The sequence below is a fragment of the Halichoeres trimaculatus genome, unplaced genomic scaffold, assembly GCF_033239565.1.
Source record: "Halichoeres trimaculatus isolate MK-OKI-2021-1 unplaced genomic scaffold, fHalTri1.1 fHalTri1_scaffold_9, whole genome shotgun sequence".
Taxonomy (NCBI): domain Eukaryota; kingdom Metazoa; phylum Chordata; class Actinopteri; order Labriformes; family Labridae; genus Halichoeres; species Halichoeres trimaculatus.
Genome location: NW_027437188.1, coordinates 18,500,471 through 18,528,141, shown reverse-complemented (window position 1 = coordinate 18,528,141; position 27,671 = coordinate 18,500,471). Strand labels below are relative to the sequence as shown.

The following is a 27,671-nucleotide window of genomic DNA, read 5'->3' as shown; positions in this document are numbered from 1 at the left end:
AGACAGAGGGGTTTTACGCGCGCGCACACTCACGCGCACTCGTATGCTGCTGACAGAAGTTTCAGCTTGCAGCGATGACGCAGAGTGAGCTCACTGAGCCAGCTCAGTGTTTATGTGTCTTTTTTTTCACTCACACACAGAGCAGCCAGAGAGAAAGGGGGGCCTCGCGTGTACCGGTTTTGTGGTTTTCTGTCGTTCTCAAACGTTTCGTGATCGCACCTGCCTTCTCTGTCATCTACATCTGATGATGCTCATCTCTGAACTCTGATTTCAACTCAATTTTTTCGCCAAACCGGTAAGCTTTACAACTTTTCAACCTCGTAGTAACAGGATGAGTGACTGCTGAAGCCGGTAGTTTGGTCTCGTCAGTCTGCCGGCTCGTGTGGGGTTTCTCTCACCACAAAGCCTGTCCGATCTTCGTGACCACTGTTACGCACGGCGGTAAAATGACATCTTTGTACGGAAATCAGACTTTGTGTCTGTATAGGTGATCATGTAGCTTATACAAATAGATATCTTTATAAGCTGAAGAGAGAAGGGTCTTCGATGTTTTTTTCCAGGACTCTACGTCTCCAGAAATCAATGAAAAGACAATGAACAAATGGTCTACGTTTACTGTTTGTTAAGTTTTTGTTTTTGTCCTCGTGGTTTTGCTGTAGCCTCGTTTAAAACAATGGCTTTAAGTTTATGAAAGTTAGGAGTGGGATCATAGCTTCTGCTTTTGGTCATTGTATTTTTTGTTTTTTCTGCTGAAGACATCTGAATACTTGATATTTGGTTAATTTGATAGTTTTGTGATAATTGAATAATGCCAATTGATAATTGGTTTGCTGCAGGACGAAAGTGTGAGAGTGCCTGATGCACCGTCATGAATATACGTGATGACCTCACTGGTAGTATGATCCTCCTCCTGTCTTTTTAATGAGATGCTGGCTGTTGTTTTAACACCATCTATATGATACACATAACAGTAAGCTTTTCAGTTTGGTTTAAGCAGTTCTAATATATAGAAAAAAAATCATTCCTTTTTCTCTTCTGCTTAAGAATGTTACATTAATCTTATCTAAAAGAAAGAACTCTGCTATGCTACACAGTGTTGATATTGATATTCAGCTGTAGCAGTAGTAGCTGCTTTCTGGATGTTGTGTCTGACCCACCCTCACCGATCACACCACTCTCCTCTGGTTTTTGGCAGGATGTACTGCTGCGTAAGAAGTCCTTCACAAAGTGCTGCTAAAGCAGACACCCCACAAACACACACTTACACAAGAGCCAAAATGAGGCTGTCATTTTTGGCTGTGGGCTTCTATTGTCTGCGACCAAATTCCTGCATGCTTTTATCAAAAAGAAGCTCTCTCTCCCAGACACAACTATATACACACACACACACACACATACATGCGCACACACTTCCACCAGAAGAGGGCTGTGTTACAGCTTCACTCACTAACCGTGTGATGTTTTCTTGTGCAGGCATTTCAAGTTAGGATTTTTACACGATTTACAAATATACTTTGTTTTCATCAAGCACATGAAGAAAGACTTCATCATCTGATGAATCATTTAAAGTCTGTTGAAATATTTGATACCCCCTGATTTCTGAGAAGACAGTCTTCCTGTTTCCTGTCAGGAACTTTCACACCTTCATGTGGAAACAGCACTATGAGTGTGTGTAATTATGTGTGATCGTGAGGCGAGGGAGGGATGGTAGCAACTCTATCCCAGAGGCAGTTTTGCTCCAGACAAAGAATGTTTTAGCAAATGAAATCAGAAAGGTGAGCTGAAGCGAAGCAGAGGAGAAAGGTTTGGATCCCAAAGTCTATCCAAAGTCACACACACTCACTGCAGATGGAGTGTTATGTTTCAAAACAACTCTCTGGACAACAGTCAGCCAGAAATGTCTCGTTATTTTCTGTCAAAATGATTCATTTGAGATGTATGATGGTGAAGTGATGTGTTTAAAGTCTAATTCAGAATCCAACAAGCTATAGATTATATAATTTAGGCAACAACACACACACGTGAGAAGGTTTCTGTGTGTGAGCAACACTCGCCTGACAGGATTTTTAACAGGTTTTGGCCTTCTACCAAATACACCATAAGAAGTCTCTGTGTGTTATGTAACACATCCTTCCTGTTTTAAGCCAAAAAGATATAAAATAAGAAAGAAAAATAGAAAGAAAATAAAAGCAATGTTGGGGATGTTGGAGTTTTGCTCTGTTTGGATTGTGATACAAGCATGTGCACAGACATAAACACACAAACAAATGTCTTGATTAAGGGTGTGTGTCTGGATCTCTTGGTTTATCCTTTAAGAGATTTTACCTTGAGTGTTAATTCCTCACCACTTAACATTAACTGCATGCTGCACTGACCAAAGTCAGAGAAGCTGAAAATGAGAAAGAAACTTTTACAGGAGGAATATGTAGAGTCACAAAAAGGCGCATTGGGTTGACGAGGAGAAGATCCAGGTGTGTATGACACAGCTCTGAGCAGAGGATCACTAGTGTAACTTACCAACAGATAAAACTCTGTTTAAGCATATGTTAAAGTCAAAGACCAAGCCAGCCTTTAATTAGGCCAGCAATCCTATCATCTGTCCATCCATCCGCTCAGCCAGAGCGGTTGGGAAGAGCTCCAGACTGCCTTCTATCCCCGTGCCGGCCATCCTGCCTGCTCGGTGCATACGCCAAAGAAATTCCCACTGCAGCAACCGCAGATCCAGGGCCAAACTGGTTCAGAGCTCCTTACACTCACTGATGGAGCATCAGATAATTACAGGGAAGCCTGGCTGGACAAAAAAATGTAAAACGTGTTGGCCCAAATACACTCTGTTATTTACACTCACTTACATTGAAGATTGCACGTAAACACACTAAAGCTTTGAGTATTTTTTTAGTCTCTGTAGTTTTGTGACAGGAAACTGAGTAAACTGCAAGTCATTCTGCAGGGGTTTCAGTCGGTTCATCCTGTTGAGAGTAAGGACGTGAGAAACAGTCACATCCTGGAAGTTTCTGCTCTTTTGTAGTCACAGCTCAGAGAGGTCAAGCCTGTTGTAGCATTATATTTTATTCCCGTCTTTTGTTTTTTGGTAAATTGTGCTTACCTTAAGAATAAGATGTCTGAGACTTAACTACTCTTCAGAAATAAGGGGGTTTTAGTGATGGAGTTGGGTGAACAAATTTAAGTAAAGTACACAAAACTGAGTGTAGCTTGAACAGTTGCTGAGAGTCTTGACATTTTGTTCAGTCAGGATGAAGCAGACAGCAGCAATCTCGCTGTGGTTGGTCAAGTTCGTGACCTTCCTCCATCTGCCCTGTCGCTCCCCTCTAGACTGTTTAATGACATAGTCTTAAAAATAATCTTTAAGAAAAGAGGAAAGAAGAGAATGCACACACGTGCTGGCTCTAACAGAGGAAAGCATATCTGCAAAGAAACCTTCAATCTACCAGATGAACCCGCCAGTAACCAACAGCTTACTTCAAGTTGCCAGATCAAATCACACAGCAGCATGTACGGGTCAGTCTCTTTTGGGTATGTAAAGTGTGTGGTGTATGTGTGTGTGTGTGTGTGTCATATTTTAGAGAGTAGATCCACACAATCCGTCCTATGAGGGGTGCTACCAACATGCCCTTTTAGAAAACAACCGCTGAGGAGTGACGGTGTAGCCAACAAAGCTGGAAATTGAAGCTCTTGTCTGTAGCAGCATTTTTATAGAGTTATTTAATACCACTCAAACACAGCATATTTAGATCCGTAAGTATACGTGGATGTGAGTGTGCGTGTCTGTGGTCAGGTTTGCACGTTGGCGACAAACTGTACGGTTGCAAAATCATAGTTTCTTGCTTATCTTGCACTGCTCTCACATATGTAAGAGTTTTTACAGTAGGCCTAGACTCAGTGCACATATGGAGTTGTTTAACGTTCCCAGAGGTCTGCTTGTTCCCAGCGTTCACTCACTCCTGACCTCCACCTTTCTTAAACGGGAATGTCTGACGGACTCACTGACCCAGGCATCTGTTTAAGTAGGAGTGTGGATGTTTTTGATTTGAGCAGCACATGAGAGTAATGAGCAAGTGAGACCACTCCTGTACATATCTGCTGTTTTAAGAGGAGCCAAAGCCTGGGGGGTTGGGGGTGGCTTGATTCAGGTTTTCATCTTATAACACAAGTGTAAAACAGAGGGGGAAACAACAGCCCGGCTGAATCATATCTATCTATCTATCTATCTATCTATCTATCTATCTATCTATCTATCTATCTATCTATCTATCTATCTATCTATCTATCTATCTATCTATAAGCATATGAACAACTGAGAGGAGCACATGTAGAGAAAAGAAACTGAAACTTAAGTATCAATCTCATCACCCAAGTATTGATCAGTACTGATCCTAATGTTAGCATCAATTTATCAGTTTTATGAATGGATCGATAGGCAAAGAGCCACATGTGGCTCGCGAGCCGCAGGTTTGCCACCCCTGTACTATAGAAAAAGGTACCACTCACAATCTCTAATAGCTGTGACAAAGTAGTAGGATCTGAAGCCAAGTGAAAGGACAGCAATAAGTTGTTTTACTTAAGATATTGCCCGATGTTCCACCACATTTGCCTTTTTTTATTGTCATTAAAGTTTCTGGACAGCAAAAAAGTAGTAAAATTATGATTTGTACACCAGAATCCTTACCCTCATACTCTGTGCTTCCAACAGCACGGCAGATTAGCAGCTTAGCTTCCCAATCTTTGCATAAAATCAAAGGTAACTGGCTGCTCTTGACACTATTCATCCAGGCGATGGTGTGTAAAGTTAGATGGTGTATCAAAAACAATTAAGTTTGTCTTAATACATAAACTCTGATGAGAGCCATGGGTGACTGTCTTAACCCAGTTTCTTAAAGTAGTAACGCAGAGAAGATTACTTCTCTGACTAAAGCAGTAATTAACTCAATCCTCTGTATTTGTTTGACAAATAGAGATTACATGTTGGAAGTGTTGTTTTCACACTTCATGAACGTTTGTGTGAACAAAAACAGGGATTTTATGATTATAGTGTGAGTGTTCGCTGACTTATATGGAGGCAAAAATTGTGTATGTGTGTGTGTGTGTGTGTGTGTGTGTGTGTGTGTGTGTGTGTGTGTGTGTGTATGTTTAACATGTAGTAGGAACATAAGGAGTTAATTTACCTCCACAGTTAATGAGGCCAGTGATGTAAGGGGAAATACCACAATCTCAAAAACACCTACTCTCACACAGTTTCACAACTCACATTACCTAACGTTCTGCTTTTGTTGCCTTAAAGAGCAAATATATTGTATTTCAGTGAGAATAGTTGATGGACGGTGTCCGTTTGTGGTTGAATCTGTTAGGTATAGCTTAGGTCTTCTTGCAGAAAACACTTTTCTAAATAATTAAGGCCTCTTTAGTATGAGGCAGTCACAAGTCTACAATTACTACTAGTAGTAGCTGTTAAGGTATCTTTGGAAATATTCATGAAACAAGACTTGATGACATCACCTTTATAAATGAGTATAGAGCATCAGGAACAGGGATGTAAACGTTTCTGTCGTGTGAGACTTTTTTTTTATATTCATGAGGTTGTGGTGTCTGTTTTCTTACTGCTGTAGTGTGGAATCTTAGGTTGATCTGCACTGATGAAACTCTGGCTATAAAAAGAATTAAAATAGTTGAGCACCTCATAATATCCTATCTGTAACTGTCTCTCATGGTGAGGTCAACCTCTGCTGATGTTTAGCAAAGACACCAGAGAGGCACCTGGAAGTTTCTTCAGGTGTTCAGTTCCACTGGAAAAGATGATGCCTGACGCCAACTGGAGGACAGAGAGAAGCACAGTGGTCAACAAGGCAAGATGATCTGCAAAGGCTCAAATGATCCCACTGGGGGAAACATGCTACAGCGTTATAGCGTTAGCTCTGGCCAATTTGGAGCAGCCAAAGAATCCAAGTTTAGCTCCAGGGGTCAAGAAAATGAAACACTGTGCCTTTGCCATTCCTATTGTCAGTTACCAGAATCCAGGCAAAGCTTTTCTAGCATTATGCCTCCTTTCCATCTCAAAACATTCAGTGTTAGTTTCTTTTTTCTCTGTTCCATCCAATACAGGACTGTTTTACAAAGAATCTTCACCTTCATTTGCACCTTGCGTTCTCTGTTGCATTTGTTTTTTGCATAATTTTAGTATTTGCAGCGCATGTATAAAGATAGAGATTATTCCAAAAACGTTGCAGACCAGCTGCCCTTGTTGGCCACCGTAAAAGAAGAAACATGGGGCACAAAGCGCCACGGGGTGGACTGCTTACCTTGCCACTTCTCAGACTCACCTATAATGAGACATTACCTGAGCACTAACGTAGAAAGTTTAGTGCAAATCAGCCTTTCACTTGGTAATAATGGGCACCTCCGTTTGGTCAAACAGAGGGTATGGTTGTCTCGATAACGTCGTTGTCTTACACGTGCACATTATCTCTAGGTACATGAAATGTCTTAAGCACAATGGAGTATAATTACCTTAAACCTTTTTCTGCTGTCCTAGTCCTTTGCTATTGTATTTCACTCTATGTGCCGTAAGATAATTGCATATGCAACACAGCCAGGTCTTCCCCAAGGCTGAATGTGCGATGTGACATAGCGGTGCTTAACAGGTACTCATTGCTGGCATAAGAGCTTGGTGGTTAACTTCCTTTGTGAGCCTCTTCCAGAGAGGGAAATCCATGTACTTCCAAATGCTGCTGAACTGTTTCATTAGCCATTTATGAACTACCAAAATATTTAGTCTAACCAGTTGTCTGACTGTATTTTTTTTAATGGACATGACTTTGTTCAGGGACGAGGCTTTAATAAACCTCTGCATTATTAATAAATTATACAAAACTGACAGACTAATATCATCTGTACTATCCCCACTGTCATTTAGATGTCTAAAGGTTTCTCAGGGAAAACAACAGTTATGAGTCAAGTCATTGCTGAGATAATCTATTGGATTTAAACAGGTTTTATGAGTCAAAGACAAAAGATGATTTCGTAGCCTGTGGAGGGGAAAATAACCCAGAGCACTGATCTAGCTTACTCTCATGACCCATTTCTGCCACCAAAGAAGATGGAAGAATTTTATATATATTTCAACTCTGAACTTGGTAAAGCTCTGGACTACCACAAATAAAAACAGATCAAACAGGTCAGGTCAGAATTTGGTGAGATGCTTTTGTTTTCTTGAACCAGTGGTAATGCTAGCAGTGTTATTTAGCCATCTTTAACTGGTCAACCAGTTGATATTAGAAAGTATTCAGTAAGTTAGGTATAGTGGTTACGACTAGTGATTGTTGGATTGCAGTTTGTTGGCTTCACCATAGAAGTAGAACTGTGTATTACCTTTAATGATGACTTGAAGTGGAGAATTATAAAAAATGAGCAACAGTGAAGGGCCTTGTGGAGCATGATGGTTAAAATGGGTCAAGGAACTCTAGTGGACTTTCAGGTATTTGGCTGAGGGACGAAAGTTTGTCAAAGTATTCAAAGCTGATCTTTCACAAACAGAATAAATCTGTCCATACACCACAAAGCCTGCATTAATGCCAATGTATGTTTACAAATACTATTTTTTGTCTTAAAGATCCCATATTCTGCTCCTTTTCTGCAGTTTAATATGGATCATTGATGTCTTCGTGAAATGGTAGTAACATGTTTTGGTCCAAAAAGCCAATAAAACAAGCACAAGGGCATTTTTTCCAGGCTCTCATTGCCCCTCTGTTCAGAACGGTCTGATTTACTGGGCGTCGCCTTCATATGTAAATGAGCCAACCGAGTGCACAATGTTTGGAAAACAGCAAAGCTCGTATACCATAACATACCGTAAAACAACAGGTTAACCCAGGGTCCAAGGTTTGTTGGCGGATGGTTGGTAAAGCGCCTGGATTCAGGACCAGTCTATTCGCTAGCCCTCTGTTGTACTGTCCAAAGTTGGAAAAGCAGTCGGCCGTGAAGTGACTAGCACACACATGCACAGTTTTACTGAGTGTAGCTGGCACATTTCCTTGATAAATGAACTCTAGTCACTTAGTCTTGTCTTCTTCCGAGATGTGAAGCTTGTGCATGGAACTATGTGGCTGTTCACAGCCAAAAACAGAGCAGTGATGGCTCTTCAACTTTAGCATTCTCCTTGGGGAGTGGGCGGGGAGGGGGTTTGTGGGTATCTGCTCCGGTGAACCAGTGAGGTAAGATTTGTTCATGACTGGTCAAAAAAGGGAATCGCTGACGTCGGCAAATCCCCAAAATCCAATCAGCTCGTTTTAGGTAAGGATGTTACATTAACAAGCACTACCAAGGACAGGTTTTGTTATGATATATCACATTTGTGGGCTGGGAGGAAAGCCAAAGAGCCACAAATTTCTCTAAAAGACTTAATAAAGGGATTTTTGCACAATACGGGACCTTAAACATAGGCTTTTATAAACTTCAGCATCCACCATGTATATAGAAAGCTTCATGTATTATATCAGATTCCCAGTATCTCTTGGGAGACGTTTTATTGTCACTGCTGTATTGAAGGCAGTGTCAGACTACAGAATGAACAGGTCAGGCCTTTGCCCCAAGGTACAAAACATGAACATCTTTTCCTTCCATGTCACACACTTCAGATGACTTATAAAAAAGTTCCAAGTTTTCTAAAGTTTCAATGAAGGAAGACGTTTTTTATGGTGCTTGACCTCTCGATGACCTAGATATCTTAATCCTTTTTTGTGAAGCTGCTGTTATTCCAGTATGTTTTATGCATATGAGTGCACTATTTATTTTAAATGCAGAAAACAATGAATTCTTGAAACCCTCAAAACTTCAGTTTGTTGTAAGTCAGTAGGTACTTTCAGCACATCATTATCCCTTATCCCTCCCAAATGCCATTTTATCAGCTTTAGTCAACTGGAGTTGACATTAATCTGGTTTGAGAATGAAATAAGTGCTAACATGTCTACATAGAATTTAAGCTACCTTGTAACTTCACCCTCTTCTTTTCATAGACAGGGATTCATTTCAAAAGAGTTTGAGAGTTATTTAACTGCTATTTTAATAACTATTAACTCCTTGTCAGTAAAGCCTCTTTTTCCTGTATAATGATAGAATATGTCTACAGAGTTGTACTTACAATTATTTAAGTAAAAAAAATCAGACTTGTAAGAATGACAGTGTATTTTCATGTCTGTGGCATTAGGCACTGGAGTCTCATGTCTGACCAGATGCCAGTGTTCTTGGCAAACAAGGCTTATTGTTCAAAATCCAATAAAATAGTAGCATGACCAGCATCTCCTGCAGCCCAGTCACCTCAGACTCAAAGGCGAGTCGTCCCGCTCATTCTTGTGTTTCCTTGTTTGTGGTTCCTTCCTTCCTTCAAAGCTTCATCCAGTGGGATTGTTCAGCTCAGCTGCTGCATGACATCAAGGGGCCAAAAAAAGCCTCTCAAACACATTAACTGTGATTTTAGTCTTCGCCCAAAACCACAAGCAAATAGAATAACGTCCCTGTTTTTGTCATGACTTGCCATTACTGCTTTATTATTGCTATTTTTAGGAGCCCTGACCAAAACAGAAGATATGACAGGTCATCTGATGTTGTCATGACGTGTTATTTAAATGTGTCGAATAACAGCTTCAGCATGTCATATAATTACTGTTTTATACTCTGGAAAAAGCTATCACACTTGTCTTCCTGTCCTATTTAGGGGCTTTTTGAACCGCTACTTCTTGTTTTTGTCCATTCACATCAAATGGTTGAGGCATCGTGGGATTTGGAGTCTTTTGACCTCTTGGCTGTGCACGCTAGGATATTTTGAGAAGTGTTAATATCCTGTTAAATCCTCCTCTTCCTCTGCTTTCAGCTTCTTTCCATTTGTCTCCTTTTTGTCTGGTACCCTTTCTTTCTTTCTTTCTTTCTTTCTTTCTTTCTTTCTTTCTTTCTTTCTTTCTTACTTTCATTTTTCTTTCTTTCTTTCTTTCTTTCCTTCTTTCTTTCTTTCTTTCTTTCTTTCTTTCTTTCAGTTAGCTAGTATAGTCATACAAAAGTGAAAATGTAATAGGATTGGTAGCTAAAGAAGAAAAGGCACAAGGGTGGCATGGGTAGAAAGTGAGCGTGGAGCTGGAGTATGTCAGCTTAAGGGTGTGTGACAAAAGTGATCTAGCAAGCAGAGAATCACTTTGGAAGATATTGGATGTTCATACATGCTACGGGTCACATTTATTCATAGCTTCTTAGAAATAAGAACTCTTGGTACAAATTCCAAAGTCTGAAAACTCAACAATATGCTCAGCACTCTCTAGCAGACCTCCAAACACTAGCTGGAAATGCTTGCCAGGTAGTATCTAATAAAGTTTGACCACTAGCACTTTTAAAGCTCATTAAAACACAATGTTTGTTTGTTTGTAGAATATTTTGTTGAGTATTTGAAGAACAAATCTAGGTGTGCTGCTTGCATCTTTATGCAAAGCTAAGCTACGTTAACTGGCGTCTCACTGTTGCCACCTGTTAGCGCTACACGTTTAATTTAAAACACAGCCTGAGGATTACTGTACTGCTGCAGGCCTGACTTGAACTTTGCCATAGACAAATTAAAAAAGGCATGTGCATGTGCACAGGGGCGCTCATGTGCCTGTGAGTCCATTGGAAGTTCCACGTGTGGCGTCACTTTTGTAGTGGGTTTGTGGGGAAAGCCTCAGACAAACTGGACTCAAATGCAAATGCATCACACGCAGACAGTGCTGGCTTGGATTGAAAGGCTGTGAATAATGGACCTCTGGCATGCCTTTGACATGGGTTTCAGAAATGTGTTTCAGTCACATTTCTATTATAAAAGCACTTGTGATTGAATTTTGAGAACACATTTTTGAAAGGTCATTTGTTTTTCCATGAAGCCCCTAAGCTGGCATCAGAGGTAAAACAAAGGTATAACAAATGTTTTGCAGCGTTTTTTTATGCCTTATACTCCGGAGGTCTCGCACATCCTTTTCAAACAGGTCAAATGTGCAACATCACATCTTATCAGTTTTCTGCTGTGTGGGATGGAGCGCAGTACTTTCGATGACTGCACAACAGGAGGTCAAGTGAGGTTGTCTGTGGAAAACCAGCATTCCTCAGCCTCTCCAACTCTTATCCAATTCGTTACTTGACACTTTCTAAATAAAGAGTTATTTAATTTCAGGTCCCGGTCATTTTATGCTCTCTCTATCATTTTCATTTTATTGATCGTGTTTTTCCTTTTTTTCAGCTGTGTGTGTTTGCACGTGAGTGTACATAAGTATACAAGAAAGGGGCTTGTAATTAGCTTCTTACTCTGGTCTGAATGGCATTTTAACAAATGCTTCTAAATATATCACGCTATCAGGCTGAAGATTTAGCAGTCTTGCTCCCGTGCCACTTTCTCCTCTTTCCCTCCATACATCCCGCCTTCTTGTATTTCTCTTCATCTCTTTCGACCCCTCGCTCTTCGGTGTTGTTTTTTCTAACTGGTGGTTTTTCTGTCAATGCTTTGTCTTTACTTCCTCCCTGAAATTATGCTTGGGTAGCCTGTCATTGACATGTTACATTTTTTATGCTTTGTTTGTTTAAGGCAGAGCTTAGTTTTGGCTGGATATTAGAGTCTACAGGCATGTGTGCTGAGGTGTGTTCACTGAGTATGCGTAAATCACTGGAATGACCACATTAGAAATGCAGGGATGATACATACAATATTTTCAGCACTGTACTAGTAAAGTTTGGTGTGTGTGTGTGTGTGTGTGTGTGTGTGTGTGTGTGTGTGTGTGTGTGTGTGTGTGTGTGTGTGTGTGTGTGTGTGTGTGAGTGTATACAAAGAGAGTAAATGGGTTTGAGTGGTGAAGTGTCGATGAGCTCTCTGAACCAATACCAACGTGTAAAATATTATGTTTTGCTGCGTGGTTAAAGGTGAAGAGGTGCATTAAAATGGTCTCAGCCCTCATGCATTTCTACTACACACACACACACACACACACACACACACACACACACACACACACACACACACACACACACACACACACACACACACATACACACACACACGTCCAAAGTAGAACACACTACGTTAGAAGGGGCATGTCCCAAAGATGTCAGGGGTGTGTCTGTGGTCAGAATGATAGTATAAGACTGCAGGTGCACTAAGTTCTTCATTTAGCTGCACAGACCGGACTGTTTGTGTCATTATCAGACCCATTGAGTCTTTTTTGTGTTAAATCTGTTTCACAAGTAGATTTACTCAACCATAGATACATTAGATTATATTATTTTCTTAAGAAGTTGTGTTTGAGAGACTCCTTCAGTCAGTTCTTACCTGGCTTTCATCAAGTGTTTTGTGTAGTTTTTGGACAGCTTTAAGAAGGTTAGAACAGTTAGCTTTGCTGTGACTCAGCATTTGTAGCAGCATAGACAGCATCCTCACTGAGTTGCCACAGCAACTGTCAGATAGCTGCAAGTCTGGGGTAAGTATGCTTCCCTGTTCTTCTGCGTTGACTCCCATACTCATCTCTTTTTCTTCTCTCACCTCCTTTCCTTACTTATTCTCTCCTAAAACTCAGTCCCATTTCATTTGGTTTTCATTTTGTTTCTCATCCCTCTCTCAAACTTTCCTTTCTCTTCTTTTGTGAATGAAGTTATTTTCCATCTTTTGAAATGCTTCTTGTATTCTCTTTGGTCACTTGCCGTCCGTCTGTTACATTGTCATCCACTCTCAAAAGTTTAGAAAAATATTAAAAATATTTATTTGGTTGTGCTGCCAGTTTTCGAGTTTTCACAATTTTTTCAACTTGAAATTATTTCCATATTTGTGAAGGCTTTGGTCATGCAGGTTAAATTATTTTGTGATAATTGTGTTGCTCTGTGATGTCTATAATTTCATAACTAAAATCTCCACCATAAATAACCTGTTGTGTGCTTGCTCTCAGATCACAACATGGTCCCTCTGATTAGATCAGAACCCTGTCATTGTGGTCACAGATAAGCGCACAGTGCTCTGCTCCACAGTTGCTTCTTTATAAGGGTGTTGCATAGGAGAAGCAGTTCTTGTGAATTATTTTTACATTAACAGGACTACTTTAACATGATACTTCAAAAGGAATCTGTCTGTTCGTCTTTGACATGCTTTAATGCTGTGTTATATACTCTGGTGTCCTCAATAAGCCATCCTTGACTTATCATGTGTTCTATATGGAGAAAGTCATGCAAACCCAGTGTTTAGGTTTAGACTCAACAGCTGGTGAGAACTCAGTGGTGTGACCCACTTTCAGTTGCAGGGCCTGGACCTATATCCTCCACATGTTGGGTTCTAAAAGAGGACATGGGCATTTCTCACTGACATGTGTCCTCTGGTTTGATTTCATGTCATCCCTTACAGTTATAAAGAGCATCAATGTGGGGCAGTGATAAGAGACTCTTTCTTCACGTGTTGTCTGCATGTGACACTACATGTAAAGAAATCTGTGTGTGTGTGTGCTGAAGTGCTATTTCAAATGTTCTCGTGTCACATTTCTGTCTGCATATAAGTAACTTTAGACATGACACCATTATTTCACATACAGTAGTTGCGTGTAGCCATCATGACCTTTTAGTATAGTCTGGATGTAGGATTAAATGAGCTGCCCCTGAACATTTTCTCAGTATCCTAAAAATCATACCACACTTAATTTTGATAATCTATGAACAACTTTAAAATGAGACCTGAGTGTTAGGAAAAACTCACACAGCTGACAATCATATGTCTGCAAATTAATGTGTTGCACCATGAATTATAATGACGACATGAGGCCCAGAAATAGCTGTGGAAAAGCCCTGATTCATTCTCTCCTCTCTGACAAAAGGACCTGAGTCATTTAAAATGTTATTTACAGTGTTGAGCAACTAGTCCTCACCTATCTGTCACTCGATAAACCTGCTCAGGATAACTCACCAAATTACTCAGGTGTTCTTTTTTTTGCCATGTGCGTATGAGCAACTTTGTGTGTTTGTGTCTGCGTGGAGGATTGAGACACTTAGCAGTGCCATCACAGGATGATGTGACATGTTATTATTCATACTTCATCCACATCTGAGCAGAGTGGCAAAAAGGACACTGTTGCATAGATCCACTGCTGCATGAGTGTAGCTTTATCCTTTAACTGTGTCTATTTCCTCTCTCCTTTAGATCATATGAACATAGAAGAATACTTTGAAGAAGATGAGGAACCACCTTTACTGCTCAGCTCTTGTCCTTCTCACGGTAAGGATGACCATGTGGGTTTTTGTGCATCTGTAAATTCATGAACTAAATAGAGTTATTCAACTTTTTATGACTTACTTTTCATTGTACATCCAGTTTAGAGAGAAAGTTCCTCCAGTGGAGCTGCAAGAAGTCGGTCTGAGTCATAAGCTTGGTTATGAATATATGTGTGTGTGTGTGTGTGTGTGTGTGTTCCAGGTGTTTGGCTGTGGTGGGACTGCAGCAGTGCAGTGCCGGCAGGGGGAAGGATGCATGTGTCTGCAGTGCCCTGCTGGACAGGAGCCCTCAAAGGTGAGACGACAGCTGGAAATGAAGGGGTTAATGATGACATTTACTGTCTTTTGGTACATTGAATCTGTTCTGTCACAGTTTATGGGACTAATACTCATTTTTCCCTTTCAAATTCATTTGCAATCTCTCAGACAATACAAACCTGATAACCCACTCCCCTTTGATTTCTTTTCCCTCTAGCAGTTTCTAAAGACGCTGTCTTTAGATATAGAAATTTCTCCTTATATGGTATGGTATATGATAATGGTGAGCTTTATGAGGTATCTGAAGAGGTAAAACTTTACTGACATAATCAACAGCAGCCGGTCTGGGACTAAGGCTCTTTCAAGAATCTCAAGCCATAACTGCAAAAATCCCCAAAGCTTTGGTTCAGGCAAAAAAAAGAAAGAAACTGTCTCAGCTTTATTTGTAGTAACCTCGTAATTGCTATAAATACAAAATTTGAGTGATTCACCGTGGGAAAAAAGTTTATTCCCACCATATTGTGACGAACAAAACCCCCCACTCAAGATCTAGGGCTGAATTCAACTCCTCTCTAACCTTATAATTTGTGTTTAATCACCACAGTCAACATAATTCAAGCTGTTTGTCACATAAATCTACGCCACTGGTTCATTTGAACCAAAGGGGGATTTTGTCAAGGTGTGTCGTGTTTCTCTTTAGGGGTGCAGGGTGCATTTATGAAGTTGTTGTAGATCAGATGCTGTTACTGTTACAACAGAACTAGCATTCATTACTATGATATTTCTGTTTATCTTTGTTGAAAAGTCTTTATGTGAAAGTATAAAGAGTATGTCATTGTTTAATTACACTTAACACAAGACTCATGATTAAGCCTGTCTTGTCCTTGAGTAATACTTTGTCCTTCCAACCCTTTGACACCTCCAACTCAAGCTTCAGTGTGATCTTTTTAGTCTGTCTTGTAAGTTTAAAAGCATTTCTTTCTTATCAGGCTTGTGAGCAGATCCAGAGTGCAGCAGAAGAAGTTCAATGCCGACTTTGCCCAAACGGAAGCTTCTCAGAAGCACATGACTCTGATCTTTGTCGCCCACACACGTCCTGTGATATCCTTGGTCGTGAGGCTTCCACCCCAGGCACTGCAACCTCTGATGCTGTCTGTGGAGATTGTCTGCCTGGGTGAGCAAAGCCTGTCTGTCTCTCAGTATGTCTTTGTCTGCTGTTTGCCTACCTGTCTGCTTGTTAATCCACTCACAGCTACTGGAAAGTCTCGGCTTGACATTTAAAAGGCTTTGCCTAAACATGTACCTTGTAAACTTTAATATGCACCAAATTAGGTGCTGTCATTTACTCTGTGTGGAAAAACAACACACACACACACACACACACACACACACACACACACACACACACACACACACACACACACACACACACACACACACACACACACACACACACACACACACACACACACACACACAGAGGCACACACAGTATGCACAATAGGCAAGCTACATCAAACACTAGGAAAAAAAATCTTCAAGCCATATCCTCCCCATATTCTCTAAAATTTTCCCCCATTTATCTGTTTCTCTAATTATGAGCTTGTCTTTCTTTTCCATTTTTAGCTTTTATTCCCCTGTCACAGGAGATGTTTCCACTCAAAGTCCCTGCGTAAAAAGTAAGAACTAACTTTCATTCATAACAGTTCACAGTGGTCATTTCTCATCAAACAGTCTGACATCCTCCTTTCTTTTTCTCATTCTACCTTTCTCTCCCCCAGCACCTGTGCACGTCAGAACAGTCCGCACAGTGGGCAAGGGTCCATCCAGTGGTGCAGGAGGGCCCATCAATGACACAATTGTCCGCAGCGCTGAGGAGAAGACGGCAGAATATGCCGTGTTTGCTTTGGTGCCCATCTTCTGCGTGATGGGCCTGCTGGGTATTCTAATCTGCAACATCCTGAAAAAGAAGGGATACCGCTGCTCTGCTGACAAGGAAGGAGGTGACGAGGAAACCCCAACACCACAGAAAGAAGGTAAGGGGATGAAATGAGAAAACTCTGAAAAAGTTTGAGGAGAAAAGAGTAAAGCAAAGAAAAGGCAAATTTTTCTAGTTTGCTGTCATGTTCTCAAATAAAAGTACTAAATGAGCACACGCATACACATAATGTGGTAGTTAGTGCAAATCTAAGCCAACCCAAAGAGCTGTGTTCTCTGTCTACAGCCACAGTCCATGCGTCTCTGTGATGTGACTGCACACAAGCCTACATGCAAGGCTTTTTTTTTTATCGCGCTCAACTTTGACCTCTGTAGAGCTGCAGCATGTCATGCATGCTGTGTTTTTCTAAGCAGGCTTTGCTATTCTTGTAGTTTGCCTTTTTGAAAAGACTGAAAAAAGCGTTCCCATCAACTCTCGCCCTGCTGACGTCAGAAAGAAACCGACTGAGTTACCATGGAAAGAACAATAAAAAGAGACAAAGGAGGATAAAAGAGGATAGAGAAATAAGCCAATTGAAAGATTAAAGTTGGGGAGCAGGATTTATAAATAAATGTAAACTGAAATTACAGGAATTGGAGAAGAAAATACAAAGAAGAATCAAGTAATAAAACAAGTGCCGATCACCACACCCTGCTTTCTGTGGTTTGAACTGTCCCAGTAGGTAACATGAGTGCTCTTCATTCTTGTCCTTTGTAATAGAGTAAAGGCATATTGTCCCCGAGCCTGGACTTTGCACAAAGCTGATAACTTCAGCCTGTGGTCCTAATAGAAATCACTTTCTCTTCGAGTGCAGAGATCTGTCTTGAAAAGGTGACGGTGCACCTCTGACAGGTTTTCTCAGGGTTCTTTGTTGATCATAAAGCTGGTCCCATGTATGCTTTCTATATGCCCCAGAGAACACTCATGTTTCCTTTGTGCTCATGTGGGACTTCATGTACCAGACTGTGTATGTTACCAGTCGTAGCATTACTGTAGAAGAGACACAGGATTAAAGTAATGGTTTCTTAGTTTTCTATAAATAAAACATTCTGTATAACAACACAGTATACATGCAAAACTTACAGTCGACACAACCCATAGTTCATTAAATGACTTTTGCTTCCTCATGCTACTTGTTAACCCTCTAATGCCAAATGTATCACATTTGATACCTAAGTTCCAAAGACCTCTATCTTATCAACATGATAGTTTCCGGGACAACCTGTTAAAAATGGCCCAAAAAGTAAAATAAATAAATAAATACATGTTCAACTGAAGTTGTATTTTGACCCTTTTCAAAATGGCTGCTCTTATAAAATCATCCACACACTTTTTTTCCAGGAAAAACTTTGCTAATTTTCAAGAAGTTGTGGTAAAAAATGCATCTAAATTGTTACTCTTTTTTAAAATATGTATATTTTGGGATTGAAAAAATATATATTTACTAAAAAACTTCACTAAAAAGTTGCCACATTGCCCAATTCATAAAATGTGATATAAAAATATATAATAAACAAAGTAATACAGAAGTATATTTTGTGGATTTTGTTAGAAGGGTCAATAAACATCTCAGTTCCAAAAAAAAAAAAGAATATTCTGGCTATTTTTAATGGGTCAGGCGCTACAGGTCAAACTAGTTTGAAGGTTTCTCAATATGTTGTAAAAAATTACTTCATTATTTGCCAACCTTTTTGAGATGATTGACAGCTATGGTCAGCAAGCTGCTAGCTGCTAGTAAGGAGAGTTGGGACGAAGCTAGCTAAGCTCTTTTTGTGGATAATAAAATCTACCTACCAGTGTGTCAAATTCTCTTGTGAATACTTAAAATTATTGACAGATCTTAGGAGGTACAATAATGTTTATTTTTAAACAGTAGTACTTTACTTAATAGCTGTTTCCCCTGCTTAGGCTACATATTTTTGGTAAGCTAACTCCCTGGTGGTTGTAACTTTGTGTCTAAGAAACAGAACTATCAGTTTTTTTCCTCACAGTCCCTTAAAGAAAGTAAAGAAGTCCATTTTCTAATAGTACTCATGCTTTTAAGGGAAATATACCTTTTGGATTTAAGCTGCTATCATCTTAACACCAATAGCACCAATTTTCCTTTTTGCTACTCTGTATAAACAAACTACTCCTTTTTACCTGCCACCTTTTTACTATGTGTTTATTGACAGAGTTAATCTTGTTTAGTGTGTAAGCATTATGGGGATTTAAAGGCTAATCTAGATTTTCTCTCACTCACCTGATGGTAAGGCTAATAGGAGAGCTAAGTAAGCTAACCATACGTTTCCCAGGTGTCATGTCACGTCAGAGCACATCTGCTACTTCAGCAGATCATGATTTTTCTCAGCACGTCAACAAACTGCTTACGTCGATGAAACACCTGTCACTTTGGGTACTGTGACGTTCCTGTTATGGGTTTCAAAATAATTAATCCTGCCATGACATTTTTCAGACAGTTAATAACTGACACCTGTCCTACTTTTAGCCAATAACAACACAACAAAGGTTTACTCAGTCTGTTTGTCTGCACTGAGGCAGTAACAGAAAACTTTTTTGACACACTGAGCTGAGAACCTCCAGAATGAGTAAATATCTCATTTGTGTGTCTTCTCAGTTTGGAGAGTCTCACATTTCAGTCACATCTACCAATTTTCACTGCAGCTCTTTTGCTTGTTGGTGCATGGACCAAACATTACAGCTCCTCTCCTAGTGTGATCAAGTCTTAGAAGCAGCACGTGTAGTGGATTTAGATAAGGTGATCCAAGGCCTGCAGGAGTTGGTTTTCGGTGTCACATCCGTCCCAATGGCAGATACACATGAGGGGTTTGTTTGTCACAGTTGTAGATACATATATGACGTCCCACAAAGAAGAGTCTCCCTGTCTGCGATCTTTGGCAGTTCTTTTATCCTGATCTCTTCAATGTGAAATGTAACATGTCCTTTCACTATAATAGAGAAACTCCTTTATCCCCAACTGCTCTGTTTGTTTATCTGTCATTAAAGTCTCTATTCATCTGATTTTCTTAGCCCCACACCCCCTCCCCTCCTCGTCTGAACATGACACTGTGCGTCCATCTCTTCTTTCCCAACTGGATCAATAATTCAATTGGATCCTTACCTCATGGTTTATGTCTCCTCTTTCTTTTTCTCACTGCTCACCTTTAATGTCTTTGGTTGCTCCTTATCTTCAATTAACTTGACTGTATTTGTTTCCTATATAAAACAACCAACACTCATAGTTAAATGTGCCATCTTTATTTTGGTAATGACACAGATCTCATCTCTTTAATTAAGACCCATTAATTAAGAAAAGGGTATAAAGATTGTAATTTGAGGACCTGCATCTGGAAACCATCCATCTCTCTCCCTCTTTTTGTTGTTATGTAACTCTCCTTGTTGCAGTCCTGTCTGTCTCCCTGTCATAGTCCCGACAAGTGCTGAGGCTAGAGGTAAACTTCTTACAACAGCACTTCTCCGATCGTCTCCATTCAGGGGGAACACCCATGGGGGGAAATTACAGCAAGGCCACGCTCAGCTTCACAGGGCAGGGCTAAAATCAGACCTTGCAGAGCTGCAGAAAGAGAAGTTCGACTTAGAAAGGGCAAACTCAGGGTTGACATCCAAGGTGATGTGATAACCTGGAATGAAATATAAAGTTTTTCTGTTGATGCAGCTAGAAGCTTTTCCTGCTCTGCTGTAAAACAGGCATAGTGAAGCCACTGTAGTTTATAGTGTAAGCCATTCTAGCTCCACTTGATGCTTGGTTTTAAGTTTTTTTCATAGGCATCATCCAGACTTTGGAATTCGAAAGTTTGAAAGTCAAAGTGAGCAAACCTAACCTCTCAAATCAAAGTGATGGATTGTTGACTTCATGTGACAGGCACTGAGACACATGCCTCTGACTTTGTTGAGGGAATGAATAGTGTCAGATGAGTACCTCGCTGTGAAATGCAGTTATCTTCACATAGCAACAGCCATAGTTGAGACAGAGCTGTTGTTGTGGCCTCACAACAGCCTGACTCTGCTTATGTGGGGAGGACAGAAATCCCCTCACACAGATACACATATTCACCTGGTGTTGGGGGGTCTGGTATATCATTCACACTTACTCTAACCCACACACTCACACACACACAGAGCCCTGTGTGTTTTAGATGAATGGAGTGTGATCGCTGAGTGAGCTATTCTGGACCCTGCGCCCTCATTGCTCTCCTCTCAGCTGCCTCACTGTTCTCTGCTATTATGGGATGGTCAATACACGGTTGCCATGGAGACACATCTATTCTTTGCTAGTCAGTCAGCCACGTTCATCCGTATCAGTCCCATCATGCACTGGGGTATGATATGCCAGCAGTGACATGCACTGTGTGAACTATGCACAGTCTGTCTCTGACAGCTGAAAGTGAGACTGTTGAGCTGCAGACGTGGAACAAACTCACGTGTTGAGTGAATCATGGGTTTGGATATGATAAAGTGCCCTCAAATCGACCAAATTAAGTTAGTTTATGATTGATTGTTGAAATATTTTACATTATATGTAGTTTTTACATTACGCATTGAAATTAACAAAAAAAGAATTCATTGTCCTCCTTTGCCTTTTCAGAGATCTGAATCATGTTTCATGGGATTCATCTTCTCAACTGCATCAAGATGCAGATGTTATATTATAACTTAAACATGTACACATATGCTAACTAGATTAGAAAAAAGACATGCAGCCATGTTTGTTTTTCATGTGCAAAAACAAACAAAAGTAGCAGGATTTTTTTTTTTAACTTTTTTTCCTTTTACTTAAACCGTAGTAAAGCACACTGCTGATGAAGCTCATGTGTCTCTGTCTTTGTCTCTCTGTCGTATGTCTTTCTGCTCTAGGTAACAGTTGTCCCTATATTTCTGATGACCTGAATGAAGACACCATCAGTGTGCTGGTTCGCCTCATTACTGAGAAGAAAGGTATGTGCTGGGCAGAGGCGGTGTCACCTACAAGCTATAGTGGTCAGACAGCACCTGTATGTCTTGTGGCTTTAGAGGTGGACAAAGTATTGTCACAGTACGTCATCTATACTGCTGCAAACCCAGACTGGTGCCTCTATGGTATATACATGTGCTGTCAGAGGAGGATAATGAAACCCCTGTAAACCACTGCAAACACAGCAAAAAGAAAACGAGACGGGCCATTTTTTTAAAAGGGAAGATTTTGGACTCCAGTATCCAGTATTTTTGATTTCTTATTCCCTTTAAAACAAGTGTAAACTTCCCCAATAAATACCTAGCTCACAGAAAAATGCACATTATTGAAAAACTTAACTCTTGTTTTAAATTTGTTTAGTTATTTTTTTCAATTTAAGTATCAACTAACTGCCCTTACCAATACAATCTCATCTGAAAGGGTTTGTATGTGTTCCAGAAAACGCTGCTGCACTGGAAGAACTGCTGCTAGAGTATGAGAGCAAAGAGATGGCCATGAGCAAGGGCTCATCAATCAAGTATGTAATCACATGCACACACAAACATTTATTCGCACTGTTAGACAGGCTCGACAAACTACTTTGGTATCGTTCAGTTATAAATGAGCTGAGATTACAGTTACCCATAGGTTTGATTGCAAAGCCTGTAGCATTTAGTTTAATTTTTTTTTTTTTTTTTAGTTGACTGATTTAAAAAAAAGCTTTTAAGAACCTCTAATTTTACACTTTGATTATGTTATATTGGATGTTGTAGAACAGGTGTAGCCCACACTAACATTAGTCTAACTTTGTGACTGAATTAGTACTAAAAATTGATTTATGTTACCAATAAGCAAAACAAAAATGAAATATAATGAATGATAGTGAACAATTAACTGTTGGTGACATTTCCTCAGTGTAGCTCCAGCAGCGTTCAGTGACTCAGACTTTCATGTCTGTAGAGAATGTCTCACACAGTGGTAACCCACTGTCTCCTGTCTCATGAGGCTGAAACCCCTGGCCTGTCACTAAGCTCAACGACTATCACATAGTTTGAAGTCACACGATTTACATGACCAAGCTAATTGTGGTTTTAACTTTGGTTTATGTTGTGGCCATTAAAACTGCTCGAGTAGTAGGAAGTGAATCTATGCAGCCCAGCAACATGTTGTTGAACACCACAGTCTACACCACTGTGATGCTTTACGATCTTTTGAAAATGACTGGAAGAATTTTCATCTCATTTCGCTGAGAAGGACTGAATGTACATTTCTAATCTTGATTTAGATTAATTTAATTACATCCTTTGCGCTTCATTTAGTCAATAGCCAAAGAGGTCAGTAACCTCTGCTGCTCCACAAGCTGCTGTAAAATTTGAGTTTCAGTTTCTAGAACATTCTGAGTCACAGACTGACAATATACAGGGAAAAATCTGGAAAGCTTTTAGATCCTGCGTGTGAGTTTTGGGAGGTACTGGGGTTACTGCAGGTCAACCACTTGCTGGTATGATATGAGGGCACACACAGTTGCATTCAGCCCTGTTGCTCTGCATTTATCAGAACAAAAGAATGATGGGAAGTCAAAACAAAGAGTATTTACAAATGTGATGCAATATGAACCTCTTGATGCCTGTTGTCACAAATTAGCAATATACCCTGTCAGGTCTTGAGGCAGCTAAATTGACCTTTGTATCTAATTATTAGGCCTACCTATTGATTCATATCCTACACATACCAAAGATCGTATTGGATCCACTATGTCACAATATATTGTTCAGTAGCTGAACTTCTCATGTCTATAGATAATATAAATTAGTTATATCTATTAACTGTACCTTACTCAAATTTACAATCTCCACTCAATTTAAGATCTGTAAGAATGCAAAATCACATTAAACCATCTATTTTTATAATTGTTAATTAATTCATGCAGTAAGGGGAGAAGAGACAGACCTTTAAGTTTATTTTTTTATGTTTCTGGAAAAAAAAATCAAATATAGACACAGCAATTTGAGATTTTCCAACCAAGAAGCACAGAAATACTTAAAAGTTGTTAATAGAAAGTAAAAGTTGCAGAATTTGAGATGTGATGGGTTGAGTTTGATTTTGAATTCTATACAGATTGAAGATAAAGGGGCACTACTGCGAACATTTTTAAACCTCAATCATTAGCTTTGATTTATCTTTTATGTTGTCACAAAAGAAATGTTTCAGTGTTTTTTTATCCATTCAGAAAAGCCAGCTTTTTTTCTTAACATGTGTAATAACTTCTTTTCTCTCTCTGTTCCAGGTTTCCCATGCTGTCTCCTCTCGCCACCTTCCGCTCCCTCCCCAGGCTCTGCCCCCATCAGTCTCACCTCCACACCATCTCTGGGCTCTCCGGTTTGGCGCCCAAACATGGCTACCGCTGCACCCGCTGCGCCCAGAGAAAGTGGCCCCCTGTCCTTATACCTCCTCTTGAGTCCCTCAAAGACCCCCTGAAGCCCCCTCAGAACCTCCTCCTGCCCTCCCTGGACACCTCCACTGACCAGCAGAAGAGACCACTGCTGGGGGGAGTGTTTGTCGACACCCGTCACCCTCAAGAAGCTGTGCCAAATGTGATGGAGAAAGTGGAGAGGAGTGAAGTGAAGGAGAAAAAGGAGGGAGAGCTGACGGTGATGTCTGTGGGGAGGTGAGTGACACATTCATACTGTTTGATACATTGTATGAATATATGCAAATGTATACTTTGTTTGTTCCTGTATATTTTACATAGTTTATTTGAATAACTATGCACTTAGTGACATTGCAGATAAAGCTTCTATATACCAAATAAATTATTTAATAATCTAGACCCCACTAAACCTTTCCAACAAGGTGAATTAATGTTAAAAAATTCCACTTTTTTAAACACCACCTTCAACATGTTCTATAAAGTTGTTTTATCTTTTCCTCGATGATCAGATTTCAGGTGGCTCAGATCCCCGAACAGAAGCCAGTGCCCGTGGAAATCAAGAAATCCTCCCAGGAACAACGACACTCCCTGTTCGGAGGGAAATCCTTCGCTTCACTTTCTGCCATCATGAGGTACAACCTGCACCACACTGACACCCTCTTTCCTGTGCTTCCTTGATTTCATTAGTTAAAGTGCTGTAAAGTTGAAATCACTGGCTCACTTTCTTCCTGCGGAGGCAGCATGATGTAGTCAGTTTCTCTGGTAAAGGAAATTAGATTGATCAGTTCAACAGAGAAGTGTCTTTAAAATGATTTGTGGAATGGTCTTCTTCTGTTTCCTGTTGTCTACTAATGCACGTTTCTGGACTGTCTGAATAAGCAGTATTCATAGTAGTAAAGTAAAATGTTCTTTAGGCAGGTTATCAGTTATGCTTTAAATTAAACTTGATGAGGACTAATCTGCACTTTGCTTCTCAGGTTCTTTCACTCTGCCCTCCACGCCTCCTTCCTTACACACTTTCTCTCTTTCTCTTTCAGATGAACAAACAAACAAAAAGAGGGTGTATGCTTATGGTGATTATGCTACCTCGCAAAAGATAACCTCATCGTTTGCTGACGATTTGACAGCTGACATGAAGAGTGTCCCTTGATGGTTTACACCAAGAAACAGACTACAAGAACCACATACTGCTGGAGAAAAGTTGTTTCTTATCATGCGACAAGAGGAACAGGACTGTATTTATTGTTATGGAAAAATAATGAACTTCAAAACATGTACCATCGTAGGAGTCTAAATCAAATCACAGCTGCTTCCAATCCAAAGGGAACGTCTCTGGTTGGATTTCTCACAGGATACAGAGTGCAGGGACACTGAAAGCCCTCCTGTGGTTCCTGTAATTGTGCTTCCATGTAATTTATAGACACATGCAAACGCTGACACTCATACAGGAGACAACTACATCTACTGTAGAACATGAATATACTTACATTGAAGGTATTAAAACACTGTAGAACACACAACTGACAAAAAGATATGAAATAATACACAAACTCACTGAAGTGTGTACACTAAAAAAAGGAATAAGTCAAGTTGTCTGCAAAAAAATTAGTCAAATTAAGTACAGAATGAAACTTTTTTGACGTACTTCACTGAGCAAATCAGGCTTGGCTGAAGAAATAGCTTATTTTTCCGTATGAGCAGCAGATGTATTTTTAAAAACTTCAAAAGTATTCACTGGGAGTTTAATTTCTTGTTTTTTATATGACACTGCTGCGATCTTTGTGTTGGACCTAAAACATGTTGAACTAAGTCTTCACAAAAATGCTGTTTAAACCTTTAAGAGTAAATTTTTTCAGTAATGTAAATCCTCTCACTTTATTAGAGCTTTACAATATGGCTGCATTTTATTGCTCCTAGACTTGGTTTATGCGGTCAGTGAGAGGCCCAAATTGTGCTCACAGAAGAGGTCCCACGAAGGTATCACTGAATTTCGTTCCCCCACTCTGCATTGCAACAGCAGTAAAAGCTGTGATTGTTGAGTGAATAGAAATATGAGGTAGATATTAATTTTGTAGAATAGATCATGTAAATTAATGTATATATGTAAATATGGAGGGGTGGGTAGAAAAACAGATGACAGAAAAAACTGACTTTGTTATTTTAGCATAGTACAAATGACAGACCACACACACGACAGACAACAGACATTGAAACATCATCATCATCAACATCATCTAAAGACGTATCGTAAGAACTGCTGCTTAAAAACAACAGAAGACGTTTACTGTTTGAGTGTAACATCCTTTTTCTTTCACAAAACAAACTTTTAAAGTTTCTGTTCTTATCTGAACTTAAACTCTGGAAACACATGTGCAGTTTGACTAGCCAGACTCCAGTTATGTAATCACAGTGACTGTAAAACAGCACACCCACATCTGCACATACACACACACACACACACACACACACGCATATTTATTTTTTATGGTTTAATTAAATAAACCAACCAGTGGCTGCAGGAGATTAGTGGTTGAGATGCCTCAAAGTCTCGCAGCTCAATCGGCTTTAGTTTACATCCTTGTGGGTTTGTGAGAGTGTACAGTAAGCATTGAGGTTTTAAGCTACTCATTTTCACATTTTCTCATTATGTTGTTACAAGTAAAATGACAAATTATCCGGAGGACGTGATTTTTACTGGTTGCAGCAGTTAGATGTGTTCATCTGTTTTCATCACTACTCTTAGGATTATTATTTAATGTTACCAAGATGAGAAGTTGTTGTCTGAAAGAACCATAAAAACATTCATCTCATGAAGTGTTTGTAGATTACATTTATAACATGACACTTTTCTGTATGATGGTTTTACTCTTGAAATAAAGAGGAGGTGTATTTTAAATGTTGTCCAGTCTGTTGTTCTTGCTGAGGATTCACACTAATACAGGTTTTAGTTCATGTCTGGACATTAACATGATCATGAACATGTTTACCTGAGGGAAACATAGAGTTTTTTCTATTCTTTTCTATTCTATTCTATTCTATTCTATTCTATTCTATTCTATTCTATTCTATTCTAAATTGCTGCTGTGTTTGAGAGAACTGCTGAACTGTTGTCCTCAGGATTATGGGCTGTATCCAGTCTAATTTGTTATGCAGTATCGCCCCCTAGTGGCAGCCTTGTTCTGATAAATTAAGTTAACCCTCTGATGACGTAAATCATGTGTGGTTAACACTAATGAAATACCCTTGTGGGTCAGCTGCACTGCCAATAAAGGGACCCTTACCACAAATAGCTGTCAGACTTTCCAGACTTATAGCCAGCTGGCTTCTGGTTTGTATAATTTAATTTGTTGCTAAGAAATTAGAGACCCACTGAAAGCCCAAAGAAATTAAGCCAAAATGCAAGACGGATTTCTTCCTTTGAGCAAGATATGGCATCTAAATGAAATATTCTGAAGCCTTTTTCTGGTAATTAAATAGACTGAATTTGATATCTATATCTAGAAACAACCACAAAAAAGCAAAAGATTCAGGCTTCAGCTATATCATTTAATTGTTCCTGTGGAAAAAAATCATAAAAGGAAATATTAACAACATGTGGATAAAACAGCCTTAAAAATGTTCCATGTAAAAAATTCCCAGAGAGGGATCTATTTGACTGTTGGACTAACAAGCAGACATGTCAAAGACAAAACAAACTCACGAAAGAAGGAGTGTTAGTTTGTCCAGTGCAGTTTATTTTCTATTTCTAATTTACATTTTTCAAGAAACATTTTTTAATGTCTTTTGTTAAATAG

General features: G+C 39.7%; 1 protein-coding gene across 1 annotated transcript; it reads left to right on the top strand.

The window, feature by feature from the left end:
- Positions 1-84: 84 nt before the first annotated feature.
- On the top strand, positions 85-26,678 carry relt (RELT TNF receptor). The gene is made up of 11 exons (XM_074679610.1): positions 85-295; positions 14,189-14,263; positions 14,462-14,554; positions 15,507-15,691; positions 16,144-16,196; positions 16,299-16,553; positions 21,371-21,451; positions 21,906-21,984; positions 23,734-24,114; positions 24,387-24,509; positions 24,915-26,678. Exons 2-11 carry the CDS (start codon positions 14,222-14,224, stop codon positions 24,916-24,918), a joined length of 1,296 nt encoding a protein of 431 aa, XP_074535711.1. The 5' UTR covers positions 85-295; positions 14,189-14,221; the 3' UTR covers positions 24,919-26,678.
- Positions 26,679-27,671: the final 993 nt, after the last annotated feature.

Coding starts and splice junctions, on each gene's coding strand:
- relt (XM_074679610.1), top strand. CDS start 14,222: ATGAGGAACCACCTTTACTGCTCAGCTCTTGTCCTTCTCACG. Junction 14,555..15,506: donor CTGGACAGGAGCCCTCAAAG/GTGAGACGACAG, acceptor CTTTCTTATCAG/GCTTGTGAGCAGATCCAGAG. Junction 16,554..21,370: donor CCCAACACCACAGAAAGAAG/GTAAGGGGATGA, acceptor TTTCTGCTCTAG/GTAACAGTTGTCCCTATATT.